Here is a 26,339-nt window from a genome sequence, read left to right on the forward strand (position 1 = left end):
GCAATTCGAATCTGTACTGATTCCCAATATTTATCACACACAAATCCATTATTCCATAAACTAAAGACTCTAACAGTATTTGACATAAATACTCTTCAAAGCTTACTACTTATGTTTAAGTACGTAAATAACATGCTCCCACCTTCATTCCACAATTTTTATACTCTGAATACATCTATTCATTCATACCCTACCCGTAACTCTTCAAATTTCCATTTAATTAACCCCAAATTGCTTATTGCGCAGAGATCCATAAGACACCATGGTCCAGATTTATGGAACTCTCTACCAGAGCCTGTTAAACAATGTTCGTCTCTTCACTCATTTAAGGCAAACGTTAAATCTATGTTATTATCAGAATACTTGAAGTAAAATTTCTGTGTCGTATCCTTTTTATCGTATCCTTTTTATCGTGAATTTATTCCTCCTTCGTTTTAGTTATTACCAATATCTTCATCTTGACCATCATCATCTCCATGGCCTTCATCATCATCATCATCAACATCATCATCATATCACCATCACCCTCAGCTATTTGAAAGAATATGCCCATTCTGCTTTATCAATGTTAAAAATGTATTAATTCAATTAGTATAAGTTTGGGATTGTCATTTTTTTCAAGCAATCTGCTTATGATGACAATCCTTCTCCTGCAAATTGTGAACATCATATAGTTAATCATTTTTGTCTGGAATTATCTTTTTAGTAATCTTTATTTACAATTTATGCCAAAAATGCTAACATATTATGTTTATTATGTTATGAAAAATGTATTATACAAATGTTATGGATGCAGAAGAAAACAATAAATCAAATCAAATATAGAATGCAAAAGGCAAAGAGAAAACTTTTGTTTCTCATGCGCTAAAAAAACCCCCAGGTATCATATTAATATCAATACTGTCTGTCAATACAGCTAACTGAGCAGGCATAACTTTTGACATTTAATAAAATTATAGTTTGATATATAACAAAAGGGTGTAGTATAAATTACATAACATAATGCACTGCTCCAGAAAATATATGCTCCTGAAAAACGAAGGAAACTTAAGCGATCGATGCGATATGATCTTTTTTTTAATGAATAGTGCAGCATGTCGTCGAATATTGGTTTTATAAAAAAATGCCATCTACACGATGTGCCTACTAATAAAAATATGGATCTCCGTCACGTTAGGAAGAAAATGGACCGGGGTGGGGTAGCAAAGCGGGGAGGGGCATGGAGAAAATGGAGTAGGGTGGGGTATATAAAAACGTCTTAAGAGGTGACGCAGGCGATCGATTTTTTTTTTCTTTATTTTCATGACGGCGCGCCGAGACCGCAGTCTTCTGGCTTCCCCTCCTCACACACCCAGCCCATGCATGTAGAGTAAACAATCAGGTGATTATGCACGCCTGCATGGCGGAGTAGATCGGCAGATTGGACATCCCTGCATGAAAGAGTAGGTACTTCGGAGGTAAGATTACATTTGACCCACTCCCCAACTGGGTAAGGAGGGCATCCGATCATTCCGCATCTCAACATGGGGACTTGTGCAAGCACAGGCAAGAAGGTAGGCTTCTGTAATCCTCCATATTTGCATTGTGTGTATTGTAGCCTGTATAGCATTATGTAGAGTGGGATATTTTATACCCCAAAATAATATTTGACTATTTGACCGATAAACATAAATTATGCACGGATGGTTTTATTCTCCAAATTTTCACTATATACACAGGTTATGCATTCTCAAGAAATGCGGTTGTAAATCTGACAACGCAATAATTCAGGTGTCCATATCCATCTTCGTATAAATAAAAACGTCATAATCCTCGAGCATGATACAATTGGGTATGTTGAACAGAAGATTATCTGGGAAGCTGATACACCCTGTACATCGATCACTGACTCAGATGGATTGAATGACTGGTTGCTCATTATAATAAGAATAGACTCCAGCATGTCCGGGGAACCCCTGACTGTGTGATTCACTTTTTGTTCGAGCTGTATGCAACATGTCCCCATTTGAGAGTGATCGTATTGCGCATTGTAATATATACATTCATGATGGTGTCACCAAGGAATGTAAAATGTATAAAACAAGACACGCAGAAACCCAAATGAGCATCGCATCAGTTATCAAGGAGGAGCATATAAATCATATCATGTCAGCAAAAAAAAATACAAAAGCTGATACAAAAATGTATCAGTGTACTATATAATTATATCCGATCAAAATGTTTCTCATTGATACCATGGACCTATTCCATAATAGGTCCATGATATGATAGAGCATTCAACTTCAATGACGAAGGGTATCTTCGAAAAAAAACTAAGCCAATGCGTGCTGGAACAGGTGGCTCTCGTGGATAGATCATATGTGAATTGCGAACTTCGGTAGTCACCGGGTTAATCAAGTCTCCGGTTGTATATGTATGCCCTCACATAAATTATTTTCGATTACGTAACAATGACATTGACGACTCGACTTGGCACAATCGCATAACACGTGACCCCTACTCATCGCCAATATTACATCTTGAGTTTTCACATTACTTGTAAAGTGTACCCTATGATCTGCGTCATTTTACTGGCAAGCATAAAATCATAATGAATCGACACTCATCATGCATACAGTACATAACACATAATTCGGTAATATGATATCAGCAAAAAGATAGACGAGGCATATTTTGAAGACTCATTAGAGGCCGTAGCCTATATAACAAACAGACAAGTGATTTACTATTAGAGCATTGAAATGGACTTTGATTGAAACCTATATCTTTTGATTTCAAACAAGACATTTTACCTTATCATAATTGACATTGGTGTTGTTGACAAAGACTCTCGCACGAGGTCGTCTATCTTCTTTATTATTATTATTTTTTTTTTTTGGGGGGGGAGGTTCAAAATGATAGAAGCTATTTAGCCAATGATATACATATACATATATATATATATATATATATATATATATATATATATATATATATATATATATATATATATATGTGTGTGTGTCTCTGATTATCATTCCTTTTAATATTGTTCCCTTTTTTCTAGGACAGAAGTAATTTTTTTCAACGGCCGAGATTACTGCATGCAGAGCTACCCCCAAAAAAATCCACCACCAACTAAAAAAAGAAAAAGAAAAGAAAAAGAAGAAAAGGGGTGAAATACGATGTTATTTGTTCTATCATATTGTCAAAATCTTTCGTTAATTGATTTCATTCTCAAAACGACACAAATTTTCGGTTCTCGCTCGACCATTTAGAAACTCTCCTACCAATACGCCATGTTGTGCCCCTTGATATGTTGGGTTTATCAATCGGGAGGGGAGGGGGAGACCCCCTAGATTATTCGACCTAAATATTTCCCATCAGTGTATATAATCTTGCTTCTTTCACAAACAATCCTCGAAATCACCTAAAATTCTTAGGTTGCAGCATGTGTTTGATAGCTCCATGATAGCAGGGAAGGATGTTATTCACCGTTGTTAAATACTCAGTTATATTTGTATTGACAAAACAACTTGTTGTGTATATGCTCAAGTGAAACAATACGTCAATTCACCCCTTTTACGATCGGGGGTCAAGTCAAACAAATTGCTTGAAACGGAATGCAATGTTTCGTCTTGTATTTCTAATTAAAAATTGATCCATTCCCCCACGAATAGGGGGTAATAAAGACTGATAAAACTCGCTCGCATTTATCTAGCAACCACATGCATTTATACGAGCATTGCATATAACTCGAAACAAAAATCGGCTATTGTGCTTCACGTTACACGTCAGGATGTTTCGCTGTCAGAGACTGAGAGGAGGGGCGGGGGGGGGGGGGGGGCGGGGGGGAAGGGAGGGGAGGTCAAAGAAGGGAAGGGGCTAGGCGCCTGTATGGTAAGGGGTACATTGTGCGGTAAAAGAAATGTAAATCCCGACCAGGGATATCCCTGCCCAGACAATGCTAGAAAGTTGTTTACCGAGCACAAGTACATGGTAATTCCCTCCGCAAATGTACACAGACTTTTGAATAAATTGACTATACCGCCTTCACCGCGCATTATAGTGTATCAAATTTTACCGTGTTTTTTTTTTGTTTGATAGTTGAAAAGTTGACAAATCATTCTCCGAATTCCCTTTCTGATCTTAATTGAGGCATACAGGGATCCGGCAGATGATTAAACCCTAAAGTAAAATTCAAATAAATAGCTTATCCTCCTCTTTGACACTATGACAAGAGTTTGCGAAATGCAGGCCTTATCTTCTTCAGTGATGTACTATGCATATCATGCAAATGAACATTTTATTATATAGGTTATCAAAAAGAGAGTGAATTGCACTCTAAAAAATATTGGATAAAAGTGCTCCATGAGGGTAATTATGTGTCCAACCAACGGGCATTTCTTTGGGGCATTTTTATTCAGCCAGTGTGATGAAAATTTTGCCCATTCTAAAGTAATTGCTGCTTATTTTTTTATTCTGACTGGGCAATATGCTTCCCGCATTTAGTAAAATACTACCCCATATTGGTTGGACACAGTCATAATTACCCTCGTGATAGTTTTTTTTACAGTGTGGTAAATCATTTTTTATAATCAAGATAGTGATTTGTAAGAACCGCTATTCATAAAATATTAATCGCCTACCTGAGCTGATCGATTTTATTCATAAATGATCGCAATTCATCCGTTATTTGACATTAGAGATCTATAAAATCAATCGCGTGGTGATGAGAGCATGGTGTATAGAATTTCTTTAAACATTGCGAGAGAGCAAATCTACCGATCCCAGATCACTTGACTTGACATGTATTAATAATTTGTGATAAACTTTGGTATGATGTTCAGAAAATGATATAACAAGTCCACTTTCCCTCTTTTGGGGGAGGGGGTGTTCTTGGCCCTTTTGGAGGGGGGGGGGCAAGTGTCCACCAACCCCCCCCCCCCCCCTCTTAGAAGGTACTGCGACATTTGCTTTTACAAGTGCTCCTCCGCTAATTTCTGTAAAGAAATAATATGAGTGTTACATGCAGCTGCAGGGTTTTTTGTTCAGAAACACAAGGATTATGATTAGGATAAGGTAAGGTATGAAGGCTTAATGAAGCTCGGGTTTACGTTTGGCTTAATGTATGCATTTTCATTATCAGAGCAATACTCGCAGGAGCAAATGTCATGGAACCCTCTATAAGACATGCAACCATGTATTGTTTAGAAGTTTGATATCATATTGGGGGATGTACCTACCCCCTGTACACATCCGCTTTCCCTGTCAATTAGAGGAGCCAAGTCTCGAACAAAATTCGAGACTGAAATACAAATACTGCCCAAGACAAAGATTCTTGTTGTGATTTTTATTTTCACAGAAGAGCGTTCAATGTCAAGAAACTCGAGAGTTGACCCTCTTCAAGGCACCTCTCGTCATGTTCAAGAATTTGCCTTCTTTAAAGATCACACAGGTCAAAGGTCACAAAGGCTAAGATTTACAAGAAGATCGGAGATACCAATGCAACCACCATCCCTTACCTTGCAAATATTTTCTTTCTTTTAAAGAATGGTTTCAGGTTATGAAATTCGATAGTTCTTGGCTCTCCTTTGGCACACCATTTCTCACTCAACTTGGTCGATTCGTTAGTGATTCGTCCTGCATGTGTGACAGATTGGATTTCATCCATTACCTTTGAACTTTAACCTATAAAACCTACAAACAATTCTGCAAACAACACCTGACAATATCCAGATTGCAGGCTAGACCTTTGCTAGTCGGATTGCTAGTTGGTTTACGTACTGGTTTGGGGCAGCGGCAGGAATTCAAACAATTGAGTGGCCATATAAAATGAATTTGTGACCCGCCAACAAGAAAAGAAAATTGTAGGCATGAATTTACATATTTGAATTATCTTTGAATCAACTTTGAATCAATGTTATATGTGGTATATAAATATTGCTATTTATTTATGTTTTACACTCAATTAAATATTGGAATTGTGTGCAAAATCATATGCATACAATTCATAGCTTATGTTACAAAAAAGACAACTTTATATATCATGGAGCTTTCATAACTCCTAAGATTACACTCAACAGAATGATGATAATTTGAAAGTAAGAAATCGTTGTGCAAAATTTTTCATTTTTGGTGCTATCTGATGCATTTGATTTGGAACTACAAATATGAGATTTGATACAAGAGCTGAATGTGTACACTTTGTAAAATACGTCGAGGAAACACAAGGAAATAGATTGGATTTTCCTTGTTAATTTAATTGATGTTGCTTGTTTTATTTCCAGCTCATAAGGTGATGCATGTCACTTCTTCTCATTTTCACGAGAACCATACCATCTTCCTGATGTCTACTCTTTTCATAAACCTATCCTCCACTTAGCCGCCTAAGAGTAATGCGGATAATTCAATAAAAATTGCGTTCATAAACTCCGAAAATAAGCCGCATTATTTTTACGAGCGCCCGTCCTGAAAAAGGCGGATAATCGCCATGACAACTGGACACGCCCCCTCCGATGCGGTTGTGTTGGAAAAGGGTGACCTTGTGATCGCACCATGGCAATTATCCGCATAATTTGGAAATGCGTTCATAAACTCAAAATCTTGCCCCGATGCTGCTATTATGCGGATAATAGCAGCATCAATAGGTCCATGATCAGAGTAATGCGGATAACTCTTGTCCCCCTCCAATTTTACGACCAAATTATGCTGCTATTAGCCGCCTAATTCATTTTAATGGGGTTTATGAAAGGGGTATAGAGGCCTGCTTTTCAGTGTTCATTTCAGCCTTTAAAAGTCATTTTTAAAAGTGGAATATTCACGTCTCGTCTGTCCCACCGCAGGGATCCTTAATTATCTTCAAACCAATCTGCCCCCATGTGGATAGATGCCAAACATTGATGATCACGTGATGTGATCACGCTGGTGATGCGCCTAAATCAGTAATGTTGGACAAGTATGTGAGTGATTAATGACTGCGATGGTTATCCAGACCAGCCCATCAATGCTCATGGATTACGAGATACGCGAAGATGTGTTCAAATAGCAAGGAATAAGATTGGAAGCGAGGCCTATGTTGAACATCACCTCTCCTCCTTTTCATCTCTCCCCCCCCCCCTCTCCTTTTACCCCCCCCCCCCCCGGTGGTGAAATGAGAACAAAATTTTGAGGGCCCACATAATGGCATATCGGGTCTATTTATTGTAATAAAGAGTTGCGAAGGAGCGAAGCATGCCAAGCAAAACTCTACATTTAATTATTACAAAATTCCAATTCTCTGATCGCGAGATCTAGATTCTGATATAATATATAGAATATAATATATATCACCCTTCTCTCTTTCCTTTTTTTCCCCTGCCTTTCTCTCTTCATTATTTTTTCTCAGTCGTGAAAAATTCACGTGACCCATGCCCCCATCTGTACGTCATGTTCTCCTTTCTCTCTCCCTCTCTCTCCTCTTCCTTCATCCTCTCTCTCCATCTATCTTGCTTTTCTCTGCATTCCCCCCCACCACTTACTTTCCCATTCCTTTCAAGAATGGTCGTGTGGTCCAGTGATTGAATGGTCGTGTGGTCCAGTGGTTAGAGCATTGGACTCATAATCGCAAGGTTGTGAGTTCGAATCCCAACTCTGCCATTGTCTCCACTTTGATAAAAAAGGCCCGAGAGTGATAGCTGTCGTCTATAACGTCAGCCACTATATGACTATGACTGATTAACCTAGACGTAAAATGTTTCATAGGTAATTGGTTATATACCAGCTTGGCGTTTACCAGCAAATTGCTGTCCTGCCGAGTTCCTACGGGAGTTACCACAAACAGAAACAGAAACAGAAGTACTTGGTTAGGATCTGACAGATATAATGCATGGGGAACAAATTTTGTTCAGTTGATGACGGCCATTATCCCGGTTGTCATCACAAGTTAAGTACTAAACAACGTTTATGAGTTATTATTTAATAGCGCCACCATTAAAATACTCCCCGATTGTCATATAGGACATGTGGGTACCATGGACTAAAAGTCTATATATTTTTTACCCCTTAATGGCGCCATCAGTAAAAACAATAGATATAAGTCTGTGTTACACAATGGTACAATCAGTGATTTTTCTTTTAAACAGATAAGAGACAGTGTTTTTGTTTTTAAGAAACATGATATGAACATTCACAACGTTATGAAATCTTAAACATATTGCAGTATATTCAAGATACTGACATGAAGAATGCATCACGATCCCGGATCAAGATACTTTTCATGTGGATATTAAAAATACTCCGTGTGCTTCTAGATGCGGTTGTTGTTGTTCGCTTGGGTTTTGAGGCGCGTGTCATTCAGATATGAATATTTACGCCTCCGGATGTATGTTAAACAAAAAATCATCATAACAGAAAGTGAGAGTCTTTTTTAATAGGAAAACATAATTGTTCGAAAGATTTTGTGAGAGTTCGTGTATTGTGTGTGTACTAATCGCAAATATGTACTTTAGATGGTAGCATACAGTATACACTATACAAATATTAAAAACTCAAGAAGGGTATCTACAATTCCATAAGAGTACCAACAATTGCATGGTCTTACGTGTTGGCTTGGATATATTAGAAGTGTACGTGCTATCCATCATGTTCATGAATCCGGGTTATTTCTCTATCCGGTCCAGCGGTCCTCCGTCCGGTACGACTGTCTGAGAATAATTGTGTAGCATCCTTCCTAAATTGAATTGTTTTTCAATATTTCCTCTTTCTGCTTTTCTTTTTATTCGTGCCTACATCACCCTGGCATCTTCTGCCTTCAATACGGCTTAGTGTAACCATTATATGTTGTTATTGTTGTTGAAATCATTTAGATTGTCCGCTGGGGTTGGGACTTAGAACGCAACTGGATTTATACTCCAATCTCGCCGCTTCAATCGTTCGTCACGTTCATGAATGATCATGATATATTGCCTGCCATTTCTGATTTTCATTTTAATCTCACTTCGTGCACGTCATCCAGGGTGCGCATTCTGTAATCGTTTGATTTTCTATCCCCTTTCTTGTCTGGTGATGTTTGGGGCGATTCCAAAGATAGTAATATATTAATTGTAGCAGAAACTTCACAGGAAGGGGTGGGTAAACCCCCCCCCCCCAAAAAAAAAGATCCTTAATGTCGAAATGTTCAATTGAAAGTGGCTAAGATTGATAGAAAGAATACGCCACCTTTCCATTTGCAAATTTGAACATCTCCAGAGTCCCCCACTCCGAATCTCTAAACCGAATGACTGTCTGGATGTGCTGATGGAACAAGATAAATTGCACTGGGCATATACGCAGTGATTTCGTAAGAAAATCAGTCCTTAAAATGTCCCTTTATCTGATCTGAATTTGGTTAGTGAAATACGTATGGTCTTAGTGAATTCCTACAAACAAGCCTTAGAATGACCCTCTTCAGGTCTCAATTTCCTAAACTTTCAGCTCGCGCTTCGCGCTCGCAATTTTTGATTAGAGTGATGCGTATGTTAATCATGATTACAATGACTACAATCGCTTCATGTGTTTAGATGTAATTCTAACAAAATCAGCTAGCGCTTGGCACTCACATTAGATGACTATGGTGGGATATGTATACTCTTAATGGATTCCTAAAATATAGTCCTTAAAATTCCCCTGTTTGGGGTCAATATATACAAAAATTTCAGCTCGATCTTTGCGCTCGCATTGTTTGTTTAACGAGACAGGTTTGTATCATGATTACAAAAAATTGCTTAATAATGTCTCTTTTTAGGTCTGAATATAAAAAAAATCAGCTCGCGCTTCGCGCTCGCATTATTTGATCAGTGAGATACATATCTGTTTAATGGCACTGTCCTTAAAATGTCTCTATTAGGTAAGTATACCTGGCAACTGAGCGCGCGTTCACTAAGTGACTCAAAATTTTGACTGGTGCCCCAATGCCGTGACCCACGGTACGTCACTGCTTTGGGAGCACCTTTTTGATGTGTAAGGTGCGAAGTTGCATACAGGAGATCACAGACAAAAAAAATGTGTCCCCAGTGCGGCCCAAGTTTGCCCCTTTAAAAACAGTTCAACCATGTATTGCAGTAGAAACTCAGCTTTATAAATCCTCTTAACATTGCCAAGTTAAACAATACATCAAAAATGAACTTTGACATCCTCTATCTAGCCCTATCTAGGCCTATACTTTTCCTAGGAATTTGAATCTTCCTTTAACCTTTGAAAACGGTCTTAAAATCCTGTTTTGTAAATATTTGTGTTGTATAATTCTACGAAATTATGAGCGATGTAGGCTGTGTAGATGTCGTGTAAATGGGCGCGCGTTCGTGCACATTTCGCACTTATACTTACCATTAGCGTGACGAAAACGGATGAGAAATTACATAACCGGTTCGGTCTTGTATTTAAAAAAAAGATACAGTATACACTATTACACTGTTAGAAAATTTATCCTTAAAATAAAAGAAGTTCCTGCAGCAGAGTCTGGAGAACACCTGTAATCCTACCAGATTGCGTAATCTTACAGAAAATTGGTATTTGGTGTATGGAACCTTAAATATTTCCTTTAATAAAAACACCCTTTTCCCCTTTTTAAACAGACCTGTTGTGTTAAATTGCAGAAAAATACCTATTTTATGAATTTACAGAATGATTCTGTTATTGCTTTTTGCAAAATCTTTTTTTTCCTGTAAAATCAGGGTTTTTTTAACAGTGTATAAAATTATGACCCCACCGTTCAAGTGTATTTCGGCCTAGTTGCATCGGCGAACCCAGACTCCAGTCTGATCAAATCTCTTACGTTATATCCGATGCAGTGACATCAATCGGATTGAAATCGATTTCAGTAGTGTGACTGTCGCATTACCAAGTACACTCTAAACAATGAAGTGCTAAGTCAGCACTTGTATAGTGACTTCACTACGAGTGCTGATTTTCTAGTTTAAATTTGAAATAAAAAAATCAGCACTCGTAGTGCAGTCACTATGCAAGCACTGTAAGTGCTAAATTAGCACTTCACTTTTTACAGTGTACATATTTATCATTAAAAGAAAACCTGATCAGACATGTCTGTGTAAACATGTACCTGTACAGCGAAATAATATTAATATAAATGACTCGAACGCAATGTCAATAATCGCAAGGCGTAAGGGAGTTGTTAAACCTGCTGGGTAAAATACAATGCAATGACGTTTGGGGAAACCCCCTTGCGTTTTATTTGATCATTCGGTCTCGAATACCTTGATATTCACAAAGCGTGTTGAAATAAAATCCAAGGTTTTCCCGCGCTACCAAAGAAAATCCTGGGAAAATTTGGCTACCAGAAAATAGACGAAGGTTAAAATTTCAGGTTGGTTCACTTGGTCAAAATACATTGGTTAAAAAAGGTTCCTGTCAAATTACTGTTGAATAATAATGTATGTTACAGTTGGACTCACATAACATATGCTGAATTTGTTCACGCATGCGCATGGCTGCATTCGGTGTTCCTACAAAATGATAAAAGCTGGATTGAAATTCTTAAAGAGCTTGTTACTCGGCGTCATTATCAGACAGGCATGGGCCCCACAGGGGCAGTGGGCGACCACGTCCCATATCATTTGAGTTCAAGTTGTTCAAAATATAAGAAAAAGGGGAGAAAGAGAAAAGAAAAGAGAATAAAGCAAAGGTCTGGATCTGCAACTCCTACAATCCTGTTATTCACTGAAAATATATTACGTTCCATGGCGCCGAACCTGTTTAATGTTCGATAACAATCATAATATTCGATTTCAAATAGCGCAAATTACAATTAAGTCTTTTAGCGCTCTGTAATGGCAGAATGATACACTCTTCCAAAGTATCAAATATGTTAGTGACTATAATTATGTCATACCGATGAAATTGTCAATATATCAACCGATATTCGGGTATATTCTAGCTTTTGTTTCTGCATTTATGTAAATTTAATGCAGACATTATGTAATTACATGTGGAATAAGCCTGCACTCTAAAAAGAATGAGTTAAAAATTAACCAATATTTGGTAGAAAGGGAACAAGCATGTTTGCTGTGTAATTTCCGTGGTATTGGGCAAAATGCAAATTAGTTTAAAGGGTTAATAATCTTTCAACGCAACATTGCGTAAAATTTACAAAGTGTTTGATAGCTCCATGCTATGGTATTTGATATCCTTTTACCCAACAAGCATACATGGTCCCATTTTACCCAATATTGGGTAATCTGTTTTAGAGTGTGTAATCACATAAAGGGTAGAATGTCCCTTATAAAAATCGCCAATGGTATTTGAATGGTGCCGAATGGTAGTTGAATGGTGATCTGAATGGTAAATGGTACACGAATGGTATTTAAGTGGTGTTTCAATGGTAAGTTCTTAATGGTAATTGGTAGTTTATTTAATGGTAAATGGTATACCAAATACCCAATGGTGTCTCAGCGGTATGTGACTAATGATATGATTGGTATGATGAATGGTATACCATTTACCCAATGGTGTCTCAGTGGTATTCAATGGTATCTCAGTGGTATGTGCTTGTAATGGTATGAAGAATAGTATACCATACATCCAATGGTGTCTCAGTGGTATACAATGGTGTCTCAGTGGTATACAATGGTGTCTCAGTGGTATTCAATGGTGTCTCAGTAGTATGTGCCTGTAATGGTATGATTGGTATGATCAATGGTATACCATACACCAATGGTGTCTCAGTGGTATACAATGGTGTCTCGGTGGTATTCAATTGTGTCTCAGTAGTATATGCCTCTAATGGTATGACTGGTATCATGAATGGTATACCATACACCAATGGTGTCTCAGTGGTATACAATGGTGTCTCAGTGGTATTCAATGGTGTCTCAGTAGTATGTGTCTCTATAATAGTATGACTGGTATCCAATGGTGTCTCAGTGGTATACAATGGTGTCTCAGTGGTATTCAATGGTGTATCAGTAGTATGTGCCTCTATAACATGTATAATGGTATGATTAGTATGGTGAATGGTATACCATATACCCAGTGGTGTCAAATGGTGTCTGAGTAGTATGTGCCTCTAATGGTATGACTGCATGGTATACCATATACCAATGGTGTCTCAGTGATATACAATGGTGTCTCAGTGGTATTCAATGGTGTCTCAGTAGTATGTGCCTCTATACTGGTATGATTGGTATCAATGGTATACCATATACCCAATATGGTGTCTTAGTAGTATGTGCCTAGTGGTATATATAATCATGTTGGAAAATTGTAAAGCCATAGTGGCTTAGTGGTGTTTGCCTAATGAACGCCATTTGTGTTAATGGTGAATGGTATGCCCAATTGCATTACCCATTAACATAATTCCGAAGATTTAAAAAGAAAATATATCAAAGATTAAAAGGTATTTAGAGTTAATTAAATATTTGAGCTGTGACTTTTATGCGAGCAGCTTCCCCAAATCAAGTGTAATCGCTCATGATTGTAAACATGGTCTCTTGCATTCTTTAAATTGTCTTTTTCCTTATTAAGTAAAAGGTCTATATGTGTTTAAATATTATTGATCCAGTGGTTATAATACAATATTATAAATTTGTTATATTTTACAATTGTACATATTACCTTCTAAATTTAAATCTGATGCAATGGGTGCAAAAATAAAATCAATCGGTCAATGAAATCTTTTTTTGATAATAAGGGTTTTGATTTTTAATCAATAAGTTTTATTTTATTTTTATAATCATTTTGCTTGTTTATGGCCGCTTTTTATAAAAAGAACTATATATTGTTCCAAGAAGATATTTGCAATCAATCCCAAAATTCGATCAGATGCAAATTTACAGGTGATGATAAACATTAAGTTTGTCTAGAACATAACAATTTGGATTTTTTTTATGGATCAGTTGCAAGTTTGCAATGAAAAGTATGACTCTCATGATTTTGGAGTCTGAAATTGATTTGCATTCGATTGCTTCGATTGCAAGTTTCTTGCAATGCCCCATATTTTGTTCAAAATGAATTCACTATTGGTTGTCTTGGTCCCCCAACCTCTGTCAAATTCCCATCCACAAACCCTGATTTGGTCTGTCTGCAACGTCAAAAGCCCCCTCTGAACCCATTTGTACGCTATTATAGCTGCTTCCTGAATCATGAATTATTTCTCTCTTTTTTACAAATGATATTTTCAAAATTCTAATTCTATTTTTTTAGGCCCTAATTATTCTTTCCCACTTGTGGACAGCGTTTATAAAGAGGAGAGATATTCTATAGGCCGGTAATTACTTGATTGAAATGATTTTTCTACATGGTCTTGCTCCCTCACCCCTATCAAAATTCCCTGCATGCCGCCATATACATGTAGTACAATGTAACAGAAAAGAAATCTACTGAATGAAATCTCAATTTCAATCATTACAAAAGCAAATTAAAAGGGAAGAGGAGTGAGTAAAAAAATATAAATTAAGGGGAAAAAACAAGACTGAAGAAACAACAATGAAACGTGTAAACACTGTGTAGGCCTTATATACGTCATTGCGATGTATGTATGAGCGTTACATAAAAGCGGAATACATGTACATCATTTGGTTATTAAAAAAAGTATACAATCCTAGATGGGTCCTATAACACCCGGATGTAGAAAAGAGTGGACCTTGCACTACCGCTTCTCTTTTCTGCGGTTTCCGCTCGTAATATTGTTTGCAGACAATCATCGATTACTGTGATTTATTGACATTGGCTGACTGCATGACTTTCAGTTGTATATAAATTGCGACTGGTATTACAACTCGTTATATTGATCAATATTATACCAAGTGAAGGCGAAAGTAGGCCTACACGTCTCGGTACTGTTGAAGTGTAACTAATTTATATAATTGTGAAATATAGCTTTGGATATTTTACAAGACGAGGGAGGATTGTTTATGGGAATATGGCAGATGTGGCAGACGGTATCAAGGAGAGAAAGTACTATTTTGACGAAAATTCGGTAAATATTATTAAATGTTGCCTCAGTTAAAAAAACGAAAGTTATGTAATGATTAAATGCAATTTCGGTTACTTTGAAAAAATCTAGGTAAATAATAAATGCAACCTCAGTTATTTTGTCGAAGATTTGGAACCTGTTCAATTACAGTCATTTTCCCCAGTCAGATGTGACTGTACGCTCTAATCATGGGGAGTTAATTTCGACTCATCAGCTAGGAGTCAAATCTCTTGGATTCAGGCTAATCAGGGTTAACGTGATTCGGATATACCCACATAGATTTGATTCAGCATGGTTTAGTAACAATATCAAATTACTTTGACTCATTCAGAGTCAAAATAACACGACTAACGGGTCATTTCGTCTCGATTGGATTTGAATCCATGCAGCTGACGAAATTTTCCGAGTCAAATTTGACCATTCGGATTGTCACTCTGGTAAAAAGGCAGTTCTTGTTGAATGACAATCATGACAATGCACTTCTAAGATTTCAATTAGCAAGTTGAAAAATCAATATCACACATGTAGTCATCTCGCAGTATTTAAAGTAATTTTCTTATATTCTTTGTCATTTTATAATTATCTTGCATCAGGCAAACATTTCTAGATGTCTATTGATACCCCTTTCATAAACCCATTCTCCAATTATCCGCCTATAAGAGTAATGCGGATAATCCAATAAAAATTGCATTCACAAACTCCGACTGAGGTGTAGACTGGGACTATTTACTTTGCATCTATTTTCGAACAAAATTTTCAACATAACTGCTCTTTTTTGGAGGATGCACTTTTTTATCTAAAGAAAACTTCGTTGAACATAAATTATTATATAAACAAAAAGCACTCTCGGTATCTAATGATAAAAAGGCACTCTACGCTTTGTCGTTGTCGCTTTTTTATGCGGCTTTTGATGGAACTTTCACAAACCCATCCTCCAATAATTTTTTTATCCGCCTAAGAGTAATGCGAATAATTCTTTGCATTCACAAACTCCGAAAATAATTCGCACTATTTTTTACGAGCGCCCGACCTGAAAAAGGCGGATAATTGTCATGGCAACTGCACACACCCCTCCAATGGGGTTGTGTTGGAAAAGGGTTACCTTGTGACCTCAACATGGCAATCATCCGCATTTTTGTACTTTGGAAATACGTTCATAAAGTCAAAATCTGGTCGCGATGCCGCTATTATGCGGATAATTGCAGCATCGAAATAACGCGGATAACTCTGGTCCCGCTCCGATTTTACGACCAAATTATGCGGATATATTTATGATATTCGACAGTCTTACAACAAATTTCACTGATTAGGACTATGTTTTGATATAGGCTTCTTAAACTGATATCACATAAATGTTATAACATTTCTCACTATCTACGTCACTGTTCTCTTTATTAAAAGTCAAGTCGAATCCCCTTTCCCAAGAAGAGAGTAGTCTGCTGTGCAAACCCTTCACTCGAGTTAATGGTCTGAATGTGCAGCCTACTCATGCCTTATGTACTGAAAAGAAACAGCAAATTTTGTATGTGCTAGTCTTTGCGTGGAGACACACTTGTCGATCTAAGTTTCAATCAGCGTCTGTGCCTGCAGACTAAGAAGAGAGGTTGATTTGTACGTGAATAACACATTGAATTTCATCAAAACTGAATGCACAATGAGAAATCAAATAATAATTAAAAAACACCGGTTGTGTTCGCGATTTGATAAATGTATGATAAATTTGTTTTTATTACGTTTCAGAATTTCAAAACATTTGCAAACAAGCTACTCTACAAATGTGTTGTTATTTACTTGTGATGTTTGATTTGTATTTGTTTACGATGTAAAATTAATGATGGAAATGAAAATAAACTTGAACTTTAAAGGCGCCAATAGAGGATACTGTTTTACAAACCGTCTGTCATCCTCCGCTTTCTATATAATGGAGAAGTAATGTTTCTTCTTCTTTACCACTTACTGTCCCGCTCTTTTACTTCCACCCTTTCATTTCTATTTTCCATACAGGAATTCGGTACAGATTACACCGGATACAAACTTTCCTCTCTGCTTAGTCAACTCCAGCCCCATTATGACGTCATCGTGATCGGATCCGGATATGGTGGGTCTATTGCAGCTAGCCGTTGCGCCCGAGCGGGCAAGACTGTGTGCGTCTTGGAAAGGGGCAAAGAATGGTGGCCAGGGGACTTTCCCGAAACACTGGTGGAAGCAGCGAAAAATACGCAGATTACTCAGAAAGATAGTGGGATATTAGAAACTGGTAAGTTGCCAATGAAACGTGATGAAATTTTCCATCTAGATTTTTGAAAATATGAAATGAATTACTCATAATTTTATTGACAAATGGGAACTGATTTCAGCTTTAACCACCCCCTTATGGCCCTGGGTAGAGGGGGTTCTGGGGGTGTTGAAGCACCCCCCTAAATTTCCTTTGGGGTACTGCGTGTATCATTCTGCATAGTATGAGGTCTTTGGGCAGCACCCCGGGTGTCCTGGAAGATGTGTAAAACTGGAAAAATGTAACCAAATAATCACATTATGTAGTAAAACCTTTTTTTTTCAAATTTACATCAGCACCCCCTGTATAAAAAAAAATCGTTCACCGGGCCCCTGCCCCCCCCCCCCACAAATAAGACAAAATATTTTGAAACATATGCAGGAAAAAGAGGGAAATATTCGGTGTACAATGATATTCTAAAACAGTTGGCGATAAATGTATCGTTGTGTCGTCGTCGTCTCTGTGGAGAACAATGAAAGAGAGATCAAAAGAAAGAGTGTTTGGAACACACTCGGATGATTGATACAAGCGGCACGTGTACAGAATGACTTATAATAGACCTATTAAATATTCTCAGTCACATAAATTGTTATGTATCCTATATTACAGTGTGTAATGAGCACCCATTTAAAGAAAGTATTATCTGCCATTTATTCATGCCTGTCTTTCCGCACGTTTGATTCCTTTTGAAATATTTTTTGCTGTTGCTTTTCTCGATCAATGGATACCCAACGATCAAATATCAACTATCGTAGAGTGCTTAAAATAACCAGCCACGTCAGTAATTGTCTGGCAGTGTCACGCGAACTGAATACGTGACGGTTAACAAAAAAGAGAATGAACAATAAAAGATTTCTTTGGATGAATCGTTGTTGGTAAACTATCCATGTTACCACAAGGTTGCATTCTATACAACAATACATTGCTTTCAGTTAAGTACAATTGTATTCTTTTTGTGGATTTTCTGGTTGTCATAACCTAGTTTAGAATAATAATACTAATGAAACTAGGATTTCCCATGAATCCTTTCTTTTATCGGGTGGAATGAAACTTGTCAATTTTCGATTAGTTTGTATAGCTTATTTCTGTCTATCCATCCCAATTAATGCATTGACATTAAAAATATTATTATATCAATAGATTATGCGAACAATATTTTGATGCATATTTCTTCTTGCGATGTTAGAATTGAATAGTAGATGATACAAGATGAAAAAAGTTCTTATAACAAATAAAATAGTTTGAAAAATAATAAGCAGGAAGGTATTGCATATAGGCCCTATAATATAATATAATATAATATGATATGATATAATATAATATAACATAATACAATATGATATAATATGATAAAATATGCTATACGTCTAAAAAACAGATATCATAAGGAGTTTCATTCTATTTAAGCGGAAAAGCACTCGGAGTTGTTTTGGCGTTTCAATAGGCTTAAAGATTTATTTAGCGATAAAATGATGATTTTTTTTATTAAGATTTACCTTAACTATCATTTATTTCACAATTCCTATATATATATATATATAAAACGCTTATCTTATAGATACCCATCTTACTCTTTAGTGTGTTTTCCCCTCACTCTAGGTAAACCGACTGATCTGTACGACATCATCATGGGACCAGAAGTGACCGTCGTTCAGGGATGTGGCCTTGGTGGGACATCACTCATCAACGCCAATGTCGGCCTGGATGCCGACCCTGAAGTGTTCGAAGACAAGGTATAGGTTGAACAACAGTATCTATCATTCATGTGTCTGTTTGGACAAATTTTTGTATGTTTCTATGCTTGTTTGCTGATGGTATTTGCGTTATGTGGTGTTTTTTTCTCCCTTGTTTGTTGTGTGAAGCGATATTCATGTAGTATAAAAGTCGTAGCTTAAATTTTCCTTAACCATATGAACACTGTATAATTATTCACAATGTTTCTATTTGAAACTCTCAATTTTCATTTAATCTTTCATCTATTCAGGCCTGGCCGCAAAACCTACGCGATGACGTCCTCAACCTAAACGGCGCCGATCGAGATCACGTGGTATCGATGCTTCGACCAATGAAATACCCTGATAGCCACCCGTCACTCCCAAAGGAAGCAGCTATGAAGAAGATCGCGGAGGGGCTGCTCACTGACATCGAAGACTTGGCAACCAAAGAAATTTACAAGAAGTACGTAAGGCTGACATGTTAATTTGAATTGCTATGAATTGGTCATAGATTTTGCAATGAATATGTAATCCTACCATGTTCTACCTTTTAGTTTCTTAATGTTTAGTTTCATTGATATAGAAAATTGAAATAATGTATTTCTATAGTTTATCTCTTCCTTTAGCTGCATATTTGCTCAGGAAGTATAGAATGAAGGTTATACATCACAGAATAAAATCAAACCCTTAAAGGGGAATGAAACCTTTGGAACAAATAGGCTTGTGTAGAAACAGAAAAATCAAAGAATAAGAATAAAGAAAGTTTGAGAAAAATTGGACAAATAATGAGAAAGTTTTGAGCATTTGAATATTGCAATCACTAATGCTATGGAGATCCTCCCATTGGCAATGCGACAAGGATGTGTGATGTCACTGATGAACAACTTTCCCTTTGGTGGACTTTAAAATACCCTCAAAATGTTTCTTTTTGCTTTTTCTTATGATGATACAAACTCTTTATCCATGATGTATTCTTAAAATATATGTATTACATGCCCTCATGTAGAAAGAACACATGATCTATGGATAGATATGATAAAAGAGGCAATTCAAGTGAAATATATACTAAAGTAATGGGGAGAGCTGTTCACAAGTGACATCACAAATCTTTGTCGCATTGCCAATTTGCGATCTCCATAGCAATAGTGATCGCAATATTCAAATGCTCATAACTTTCTCATTTTATGTCCGATTTTTCTCAAACTTTTTTTGATCTGTTTCTTTGATTTTTCTGTTTTCACACAAGCTATCTTGTTCCAATGGTTTCATTCTCCTTTAAGATTGATTTAATAGATAATTAAAAGATAATTCCTAAAGTTCAGTTAATGCAACAATTAATCACTTTGTTCGTCAATGACAAAGGATAAAAGTCATGTTATAGCCTTAGTGGACTCTTTTGACCCATTAGCAAGCAACCCGACCCCTATTCATACCACACTTCATGGATACACAAAGAGACCGTGACAGCACGCCTTTATATTCTCCGTGTCATGGAAAATATCCCCCTATCGTTAATCTAAGACTTCGGGAAGGGGGGAAAATCGCTCTGTATAATAATTTAGACATGATCTCGGTTGTGTCCCAATCATACAGGCTACCGCTCTATGTGAATTTCAAGAAGACGAAGAAAAACCACATCGGGTTGCCGCAACCTGCTTGCGTCGGTTGCGGCAACTGTTGCAGCGGTTGTAACACTGGTGCCAAGAACACACTCAACATGAACTACCTACCCGACGCAAAGGCCCATGGCGCTTACATGTTTACAGAGGTGAGAACATCGTGACAGCTGAAACCATGGGATGTGTGTGTGTGGGGTGGGGGAGTCTGCACCTTTAATAAAAATAATGATTTGGGGTAGATTGTATTACGATTTTCTGTATGTTTTCTGATATTTTGCCGATTTTCTTGTTTTGACACAACACATTTTATTCAAGAGCCATCACATTTTTTAAAAATTAATTTTAAATCAAGTCATTGAATGTGTACTAACTTGTATATTACTGTTACAGAGGACAGCAAGCCCACTATAAGTCAAGTCATTCATCATGTTCATGGTTTGTGAACATTATGGCAGATGATTGCTGCTGCATCGATTTTATTTTTCGATATGAATATGAAAACTTTCAACACCTCTCTTTGCATTTTTTATCGTACTTCATCTGTTTAAAATGAATTGAGATTTTTTTTAAATTCTTAATCCTTTTGTGACTAGGTTCAAGTAAAGTCGATCAGAAGAGACGAGTCATCTGGAAGATGGCTTGTGTACTATGTGCCTCTTGGTCAAGATGACTTCAACGAAGAGGAACGTACAGTATCCGCAGAGACAGTCATCCTTGGAGCAGGATCTCTTGGTTCTACCAACATTCTGCTCCAGTCAGCCTTCTATGGTTTATCCCTCTCACCCAGACTTGGTGAAGGTTTCACCACAAACGGGGACGCCCTCAACTTCAGCTACAACGGCACCGATAAGATCCGCCCGGTCGGAATAGCCTTAGAAGACATGGCAAAGAAGCCGAAGAAAGGGCCTGGACCTTGCATCACGGGATTCTTGGACATGCGTAGACATCTGAATGGCATGCCTCTCGAGGATGGCTTCGTTCTGGAGGACGGCACACCTCCGTCTCTTCTGGAATTACCCTACAAGGTGCTCATGAAGACCTCGATAGGGGAAGACATGTCACCTTGTGAGAATGAACTCACAGAGTTCCTTCATTCCATTACCGGTACTGCTTTCAAGAACACTCTGGCGTTTCTTTCTATGAGCCACGACTCGAGCACAGGCCGGATGCGCCATGACCCAGCCAATGGCCGGGTCTGGATAGACTTCCCAAATATAGGCGAGGAGCGAAATTTCCAGAAGATCTATGATGCAGCAAGATCGGCAACAAAAGTTCTCAAAGGAGAGGTCATAGCGAATCCTACTTGGGGTGGTGTTATTCCGAAGCTCAAAGGCACCAGAGGTGTTGTGACCGTACACCCTCTTGGCGGATGCTGCATGGCGGAATCCGGAAAACAAGGTAACCTGTTACTTGTAACACCTTTTTCAATTCAAATGTAGACAACAGAAAAGAGGAAATTTAAGTAGAATTAATGAGAACTCACATCTATTTTAAAGACAATTTGTACAATAAAATAAGCTCAAGAAATTTCCTTCTGGTTCCAATCAATGAGTGACTGATAGCGCTAAAATGCTGTTCAATCAATAAGGAAAAAAGTTGATGTAGTTTGAATTACGTCTTTATTGAACTAATACTGTTCTCTCTATGCATATTATCTGTGAGCTAATTCATTTCAACTAGCTAGGAAGCTCTAATTCATTATTTTATGGTCAAAATATATTATTATGGATCATTAATCTTTTTTAAGGTGTGGTTGACCATTCTGGACACGTCTTTAAAGGAGATTCAGCTGAAACCTATCCCGGTCTTCTCGTCGTAGATGGCGCTGTCATGCCCCGTAGTCTCGGTGTTAATCCCACACTGACAATCAGTATGGTTGCAGAGAGATGCATGCGTCTCCTTGCTGAGAGTAATGGCTGGACAATCAACTACGAATTCGGTAAACCTCTAGGTAAGTATTCGGTTTTAAAGGAATGTATAGTTTATTGGGATCCTGCAATAAAATTGGGGTTATTTTCCTTGATTATAATAGTTGTGCAAAGTTAGTTGTGTATTGGGAAGATTGACCTGCCATTATCTGTTCTCACCTCCACTGTTAGAAAATTTATTCTTAAAATAAAAGAGGTTCCTGCAGCAGAGTCTCGAGAACACCTGTAATCTTACCAGATTGCATATTTGGGTGTATGGAACCATACAAATTTCCTTTAATATTTAAACCCCCTTTTCCCCTTTTTAAAGAGACCTGTTCTGTTAAATTGCAGAAAAATTCATGTTTTATGAATTTACAGAATGATTCTGTTATTGCTTTCTGCAACATCTTCTATTTGTTCTGTAAAATCGGGTTAAAAAAACAAACAATGTATATATCATAATAGCCGAGGTGTAATTGATTTCACAAACTTCATAGTCACAATCGGCGATGATCTGTATCCGACTTCGTAACAGCTGAATGTATTAAAGTGGCCGTACGTCTATCCATGACGAATCTTCAAAATTTGGAATGAAACACTAGCGTACCTACAGGGGGCAGTCTGCCCCTCCCCCTGACGAGCCACAACCCATGCAAATGACGTTTCCCTGCCCCCCCCCCCCGACGAGCTTGAAAGACCCTGTTTGCCTCCCTGACGAGCTTGAAGACCTTTAAGGCCCCCCTGACGAGCTTGAAGACCTTTTTTTTGCTTGTCAAATTTTTTGGCGGACGATTTTGCCCCCCCCTCCTGTGGAAAATCGTAGGTACGCCACTGGGTTGAAATAAATGTGGAACATAATAAAGCCCTAGTATGTTAATACCCAAATAAGATTAACGAGGATTGGATACGGATATTTTTCTTCGAACGCAGCGTATGCGTATTACGTATTCATTTGCATATGTGTTTTGTAACTGTTTAAATTTCATGGGAATTGAGAATAGATAATGACAATGATGAATACAACTAATGTAAAGCCGGCTACACTCTTAAAATCGTTCATATCCATTCTGTAGAGTTGACAAATGTTCACTTTTTTATTTTGAATTTAAGTCCGGCTGCTATCCCGATGCACAGGCTTGTCAATTAATAGCCTGTTATAAAATGCAGATGAAACTATCATATGTATTTGATAAAGATTCGATTTTTCTTGATCTCCTCTGGCCTATTGTATCAAGCAAAACAGTTGATTACATATTTTATCATGAAAAGATCAAATAAACCAGACACGACTACAAACCTGGGCCCATCTTACAAAGAGTTTCGATTGATCCAGTTGATCGCAGCTATGTAAAGCCAGCAACATCAACATCTAAAATGTATGTTTGTTCAAAACGTTTTCTAGAAATGACGTATATTAATATGTTCACTGTTTTCTTGACAATTCAGTATGCTTCTGTTTGTTTTCAAAGGACATTGAGCAAATTTCCGAAAGAAAAAAATTATGACATTGATGGATTTCCATAGAGTTGCGATTGATTGGATCAATCGTATCTCTTTGTAAGATGGGGCCCTGGACTGAATGCACAGTTCATCGAAGTTATATTTTGATAAATGGTTGTGCTAACGATTACAGTGTTTATTTTTGTTTTGATCCGTACAGAGAAGAAACCGAAGAGCGAGTGTAAACCTGGATTGAAATTCACTGAACGCATGGTCGGCGACCTGACCGTCGATGGTTTCCCGTATCCTGCCGAATTCACTCTGACTATTGAGAGTCACGACATCGAGCACATGCTCGAAGTGGATCCCGAACACAAGGCAGCTATCCACGGCACAGTCACTTGTAAGGCATTACACGATAAACCCTTGACAGTCTCGAACGGAGTGTTCCACTTGTTCCGGAACAGCGATGAACATGTCGAGACCAAGGAAATGACATATGACATGAATTTGCATGGCGGGGACAAGTTCTATGTCTTCAAAGGTGTCAAGACCGTGCACAAGGACTCTGCGGTGGAAATAGGTATGAGCGATACGACGACACTTACGATCAAGGTCTCGGAAGGACCCAAACCAGGCCTGAAGGAGATCGGTGAGGGAAAACTTGAAATGAAGTTCTCGGATTTCATGAAGCAATTGTCCACGTTGGAGGTGACCTGTTGCTGCTCGAAGAGGTTGAGGATGAAATGGAAAGCGAAGTTCGGAAGTTTCTTCACAGGCATTTTAGTGGATTCCTATGGCGTGTTTGATCCTTACGGTTTGAGCTCTCCATTTAGTCCCGATTCCGAGCCACGGAAGCGAAGGCCATTGAATTTGAACGGGATTACTCCCCAAGTATATCATTTCCTGGCTACCGATGGCACGCCACTCGTATTCACTAGATACAAAGGTGGGGATAAAGGACCTATTCTGTTATTACACGGACTTGGCGTCACACATCGCATCTTTGCTCTAGACACAGTAGAAGTCAGTCTCGTCGAGTTCTTGGTAAAGCATGGCTTTGATGTCTGGGGCCTTGAGATACGCTTCTCAATAGCCCTTCAGGCTCACAAGAAGGGGAGCTTCATCAGTGATCCTGCAGATAAAGACATTCCCCCAGCGGTAGACTTTATGTTGAAGGTTACTGGGGCACCCAATATTCAAGTCTTTGCTCACTGCGCTGGATCGGCTACAATGCATGCCTCTCTTCTTGGTGGACACCTGACTGGGAAAATCCGCAGCATGGTTGTTTCCCAAGTCGGCTTCCGTTTTATTGTCAGCAGATTCAATAAGCTCAAGGCGAACGCACGCCTTCCGAAGTTTCTCCAATGCATCGGAGTGAAGGGCATGAGCGCTTACTCTGACATAGAGGATGCCTGGCATCGGAAGTTCATGAACCGAGTCTTTGATGGCATCTCAAATATCACGTCTGAGAGTCGAGAGCAATGTGATAGTGACGTGTGCCATCGGATAACCTTCATTTACAGTCTCCTCTGGATTCATCAGAATATGAACCCATCAACGCACGACACTCTGCACGAATGGAATGGCTACGTCCACTCTGATATCTTCAAGCACTTTGCTCACTGCACCCGCCAAGGTTTCCTCGACAGAATAGAAGACGATGCAGAGCCGTACCTTCCAGACTTCCATTGTCCAGAAAGGCTGAACTCCGAAGCATACCGGAAGCAGATGAAGCATTTGGACATTCCCATCTTGTACTTCAGCGGACAGGACAACCATTGTTGGGATCCAGAGACCACGAAGCAGAGCTATGAACGGTGCAAGGAAGCAAACCCAGACCAGGACTATGAGTGGTTCATGGTCCCTGACTATGGACACCTCGACTGCATCGTCGGAAAAGATGCATCTGATGATGTCTTTCCAAGATTCTTACCATTCCTTGAGAAGTATGCAAAGCCGTTAGAGAAATCTTGAAATCTCTCTCCGAACGTTCCTTGTTATGATTGTTGACTGGCCTAGCATAAATTATTTGTGATTTCACACATTTTTATGCAATATACATTGCTGTCTTTGTTGTTGACGTCGGTTGTCGTTGTTGTCATTGCGAAGAGTGTTGTGAACCTCCAGTAAAAAGTCGGCACTGATTGTTCATTTTATTTTCCTTGGAAACTCACAACTCATCCGATATTGTTGGACGAATAACGTGATGAGACATTTTTTCTCATAAAAGGATGAAAAGCAGATGTAATATTATGTGCCTGTGTATTTATATTGTGGTAAAAAGTGTGTGTACCATGTAAAAATACAGGAGCGAATGTACAGGTTCACTATGTTCATCTTATGTTTCGAACTTGTTTTAATCCCTGCATAAACATCATTAATCAAAAATAGAACCTCGTCATCACCCTTCATGAAGACGTCTTACCATCTTAACCTCCTCAATACCTTAAT

At 38.1% G+C, this 26,339-nt stretch overlaps 1 protein-coding gene across 2 annotated transcripts; it reads left to right on the forward strand.

Annotated features, from left to right (window-relative positions):
* Nucleotides 1-1,309: 1,309 nt before the first annotated feature.
* LOC121413862 lies at nucleotides 1,310-26,262 on the forward strand. 2 transcript variants are annotated; one of them, XM_041606839.1, is made up of 8 exons: nucleotides 1,310-1,553; nucleotides 16,931-17,183; nucleotides 18,801-18,934; nucleotides 19,186-19,379; nucleotides 20,510-20,684; nucleotides 21,129-21,933; nucleotides 22,283-22,486; nucleotides 24,106-26,262. In XM_041606839.1, the coding sequence occupies exons 1-8, from the start codon at nucleotides 1,524-1,526 to the stop codon at nucleotides 25,860-25,862; spliced, it is 3,552 nt and encodes a 1,183-aa protein (XP_041462773.1). In that variant the 5' UTR covers nucleotides 1,310-1,523; the 3' UTR covers nucleotides 25,863-26,262. The 2 variants fall into 2 exon arrangements, with proteins under 2 accessions (XP_041462773.1, XP_041462772.1); XM_041606838.1 differs by lacking the exon at nucleotides 1,310-1,553 and adding an exon at nucleotides 14,701-14,929.
* Nucleotides 26,263-26,339: the final 77 nt, after the last annotated feature.

This window comes from Lytechinus variegatus, chromosome 4 (genome assembly GCF_018143015.1).
Source record: "Lytechinus variegatus isolate NC3 chromosome 4, Lvar_3.0, whole genome shotgun sequence".
NCBI lineage: Eukaryota > Metazoa > Echinodermata > Echinoidea > Temnopleuroida > Toxopneustidae > Lytechinus > Lytechinus variegatus.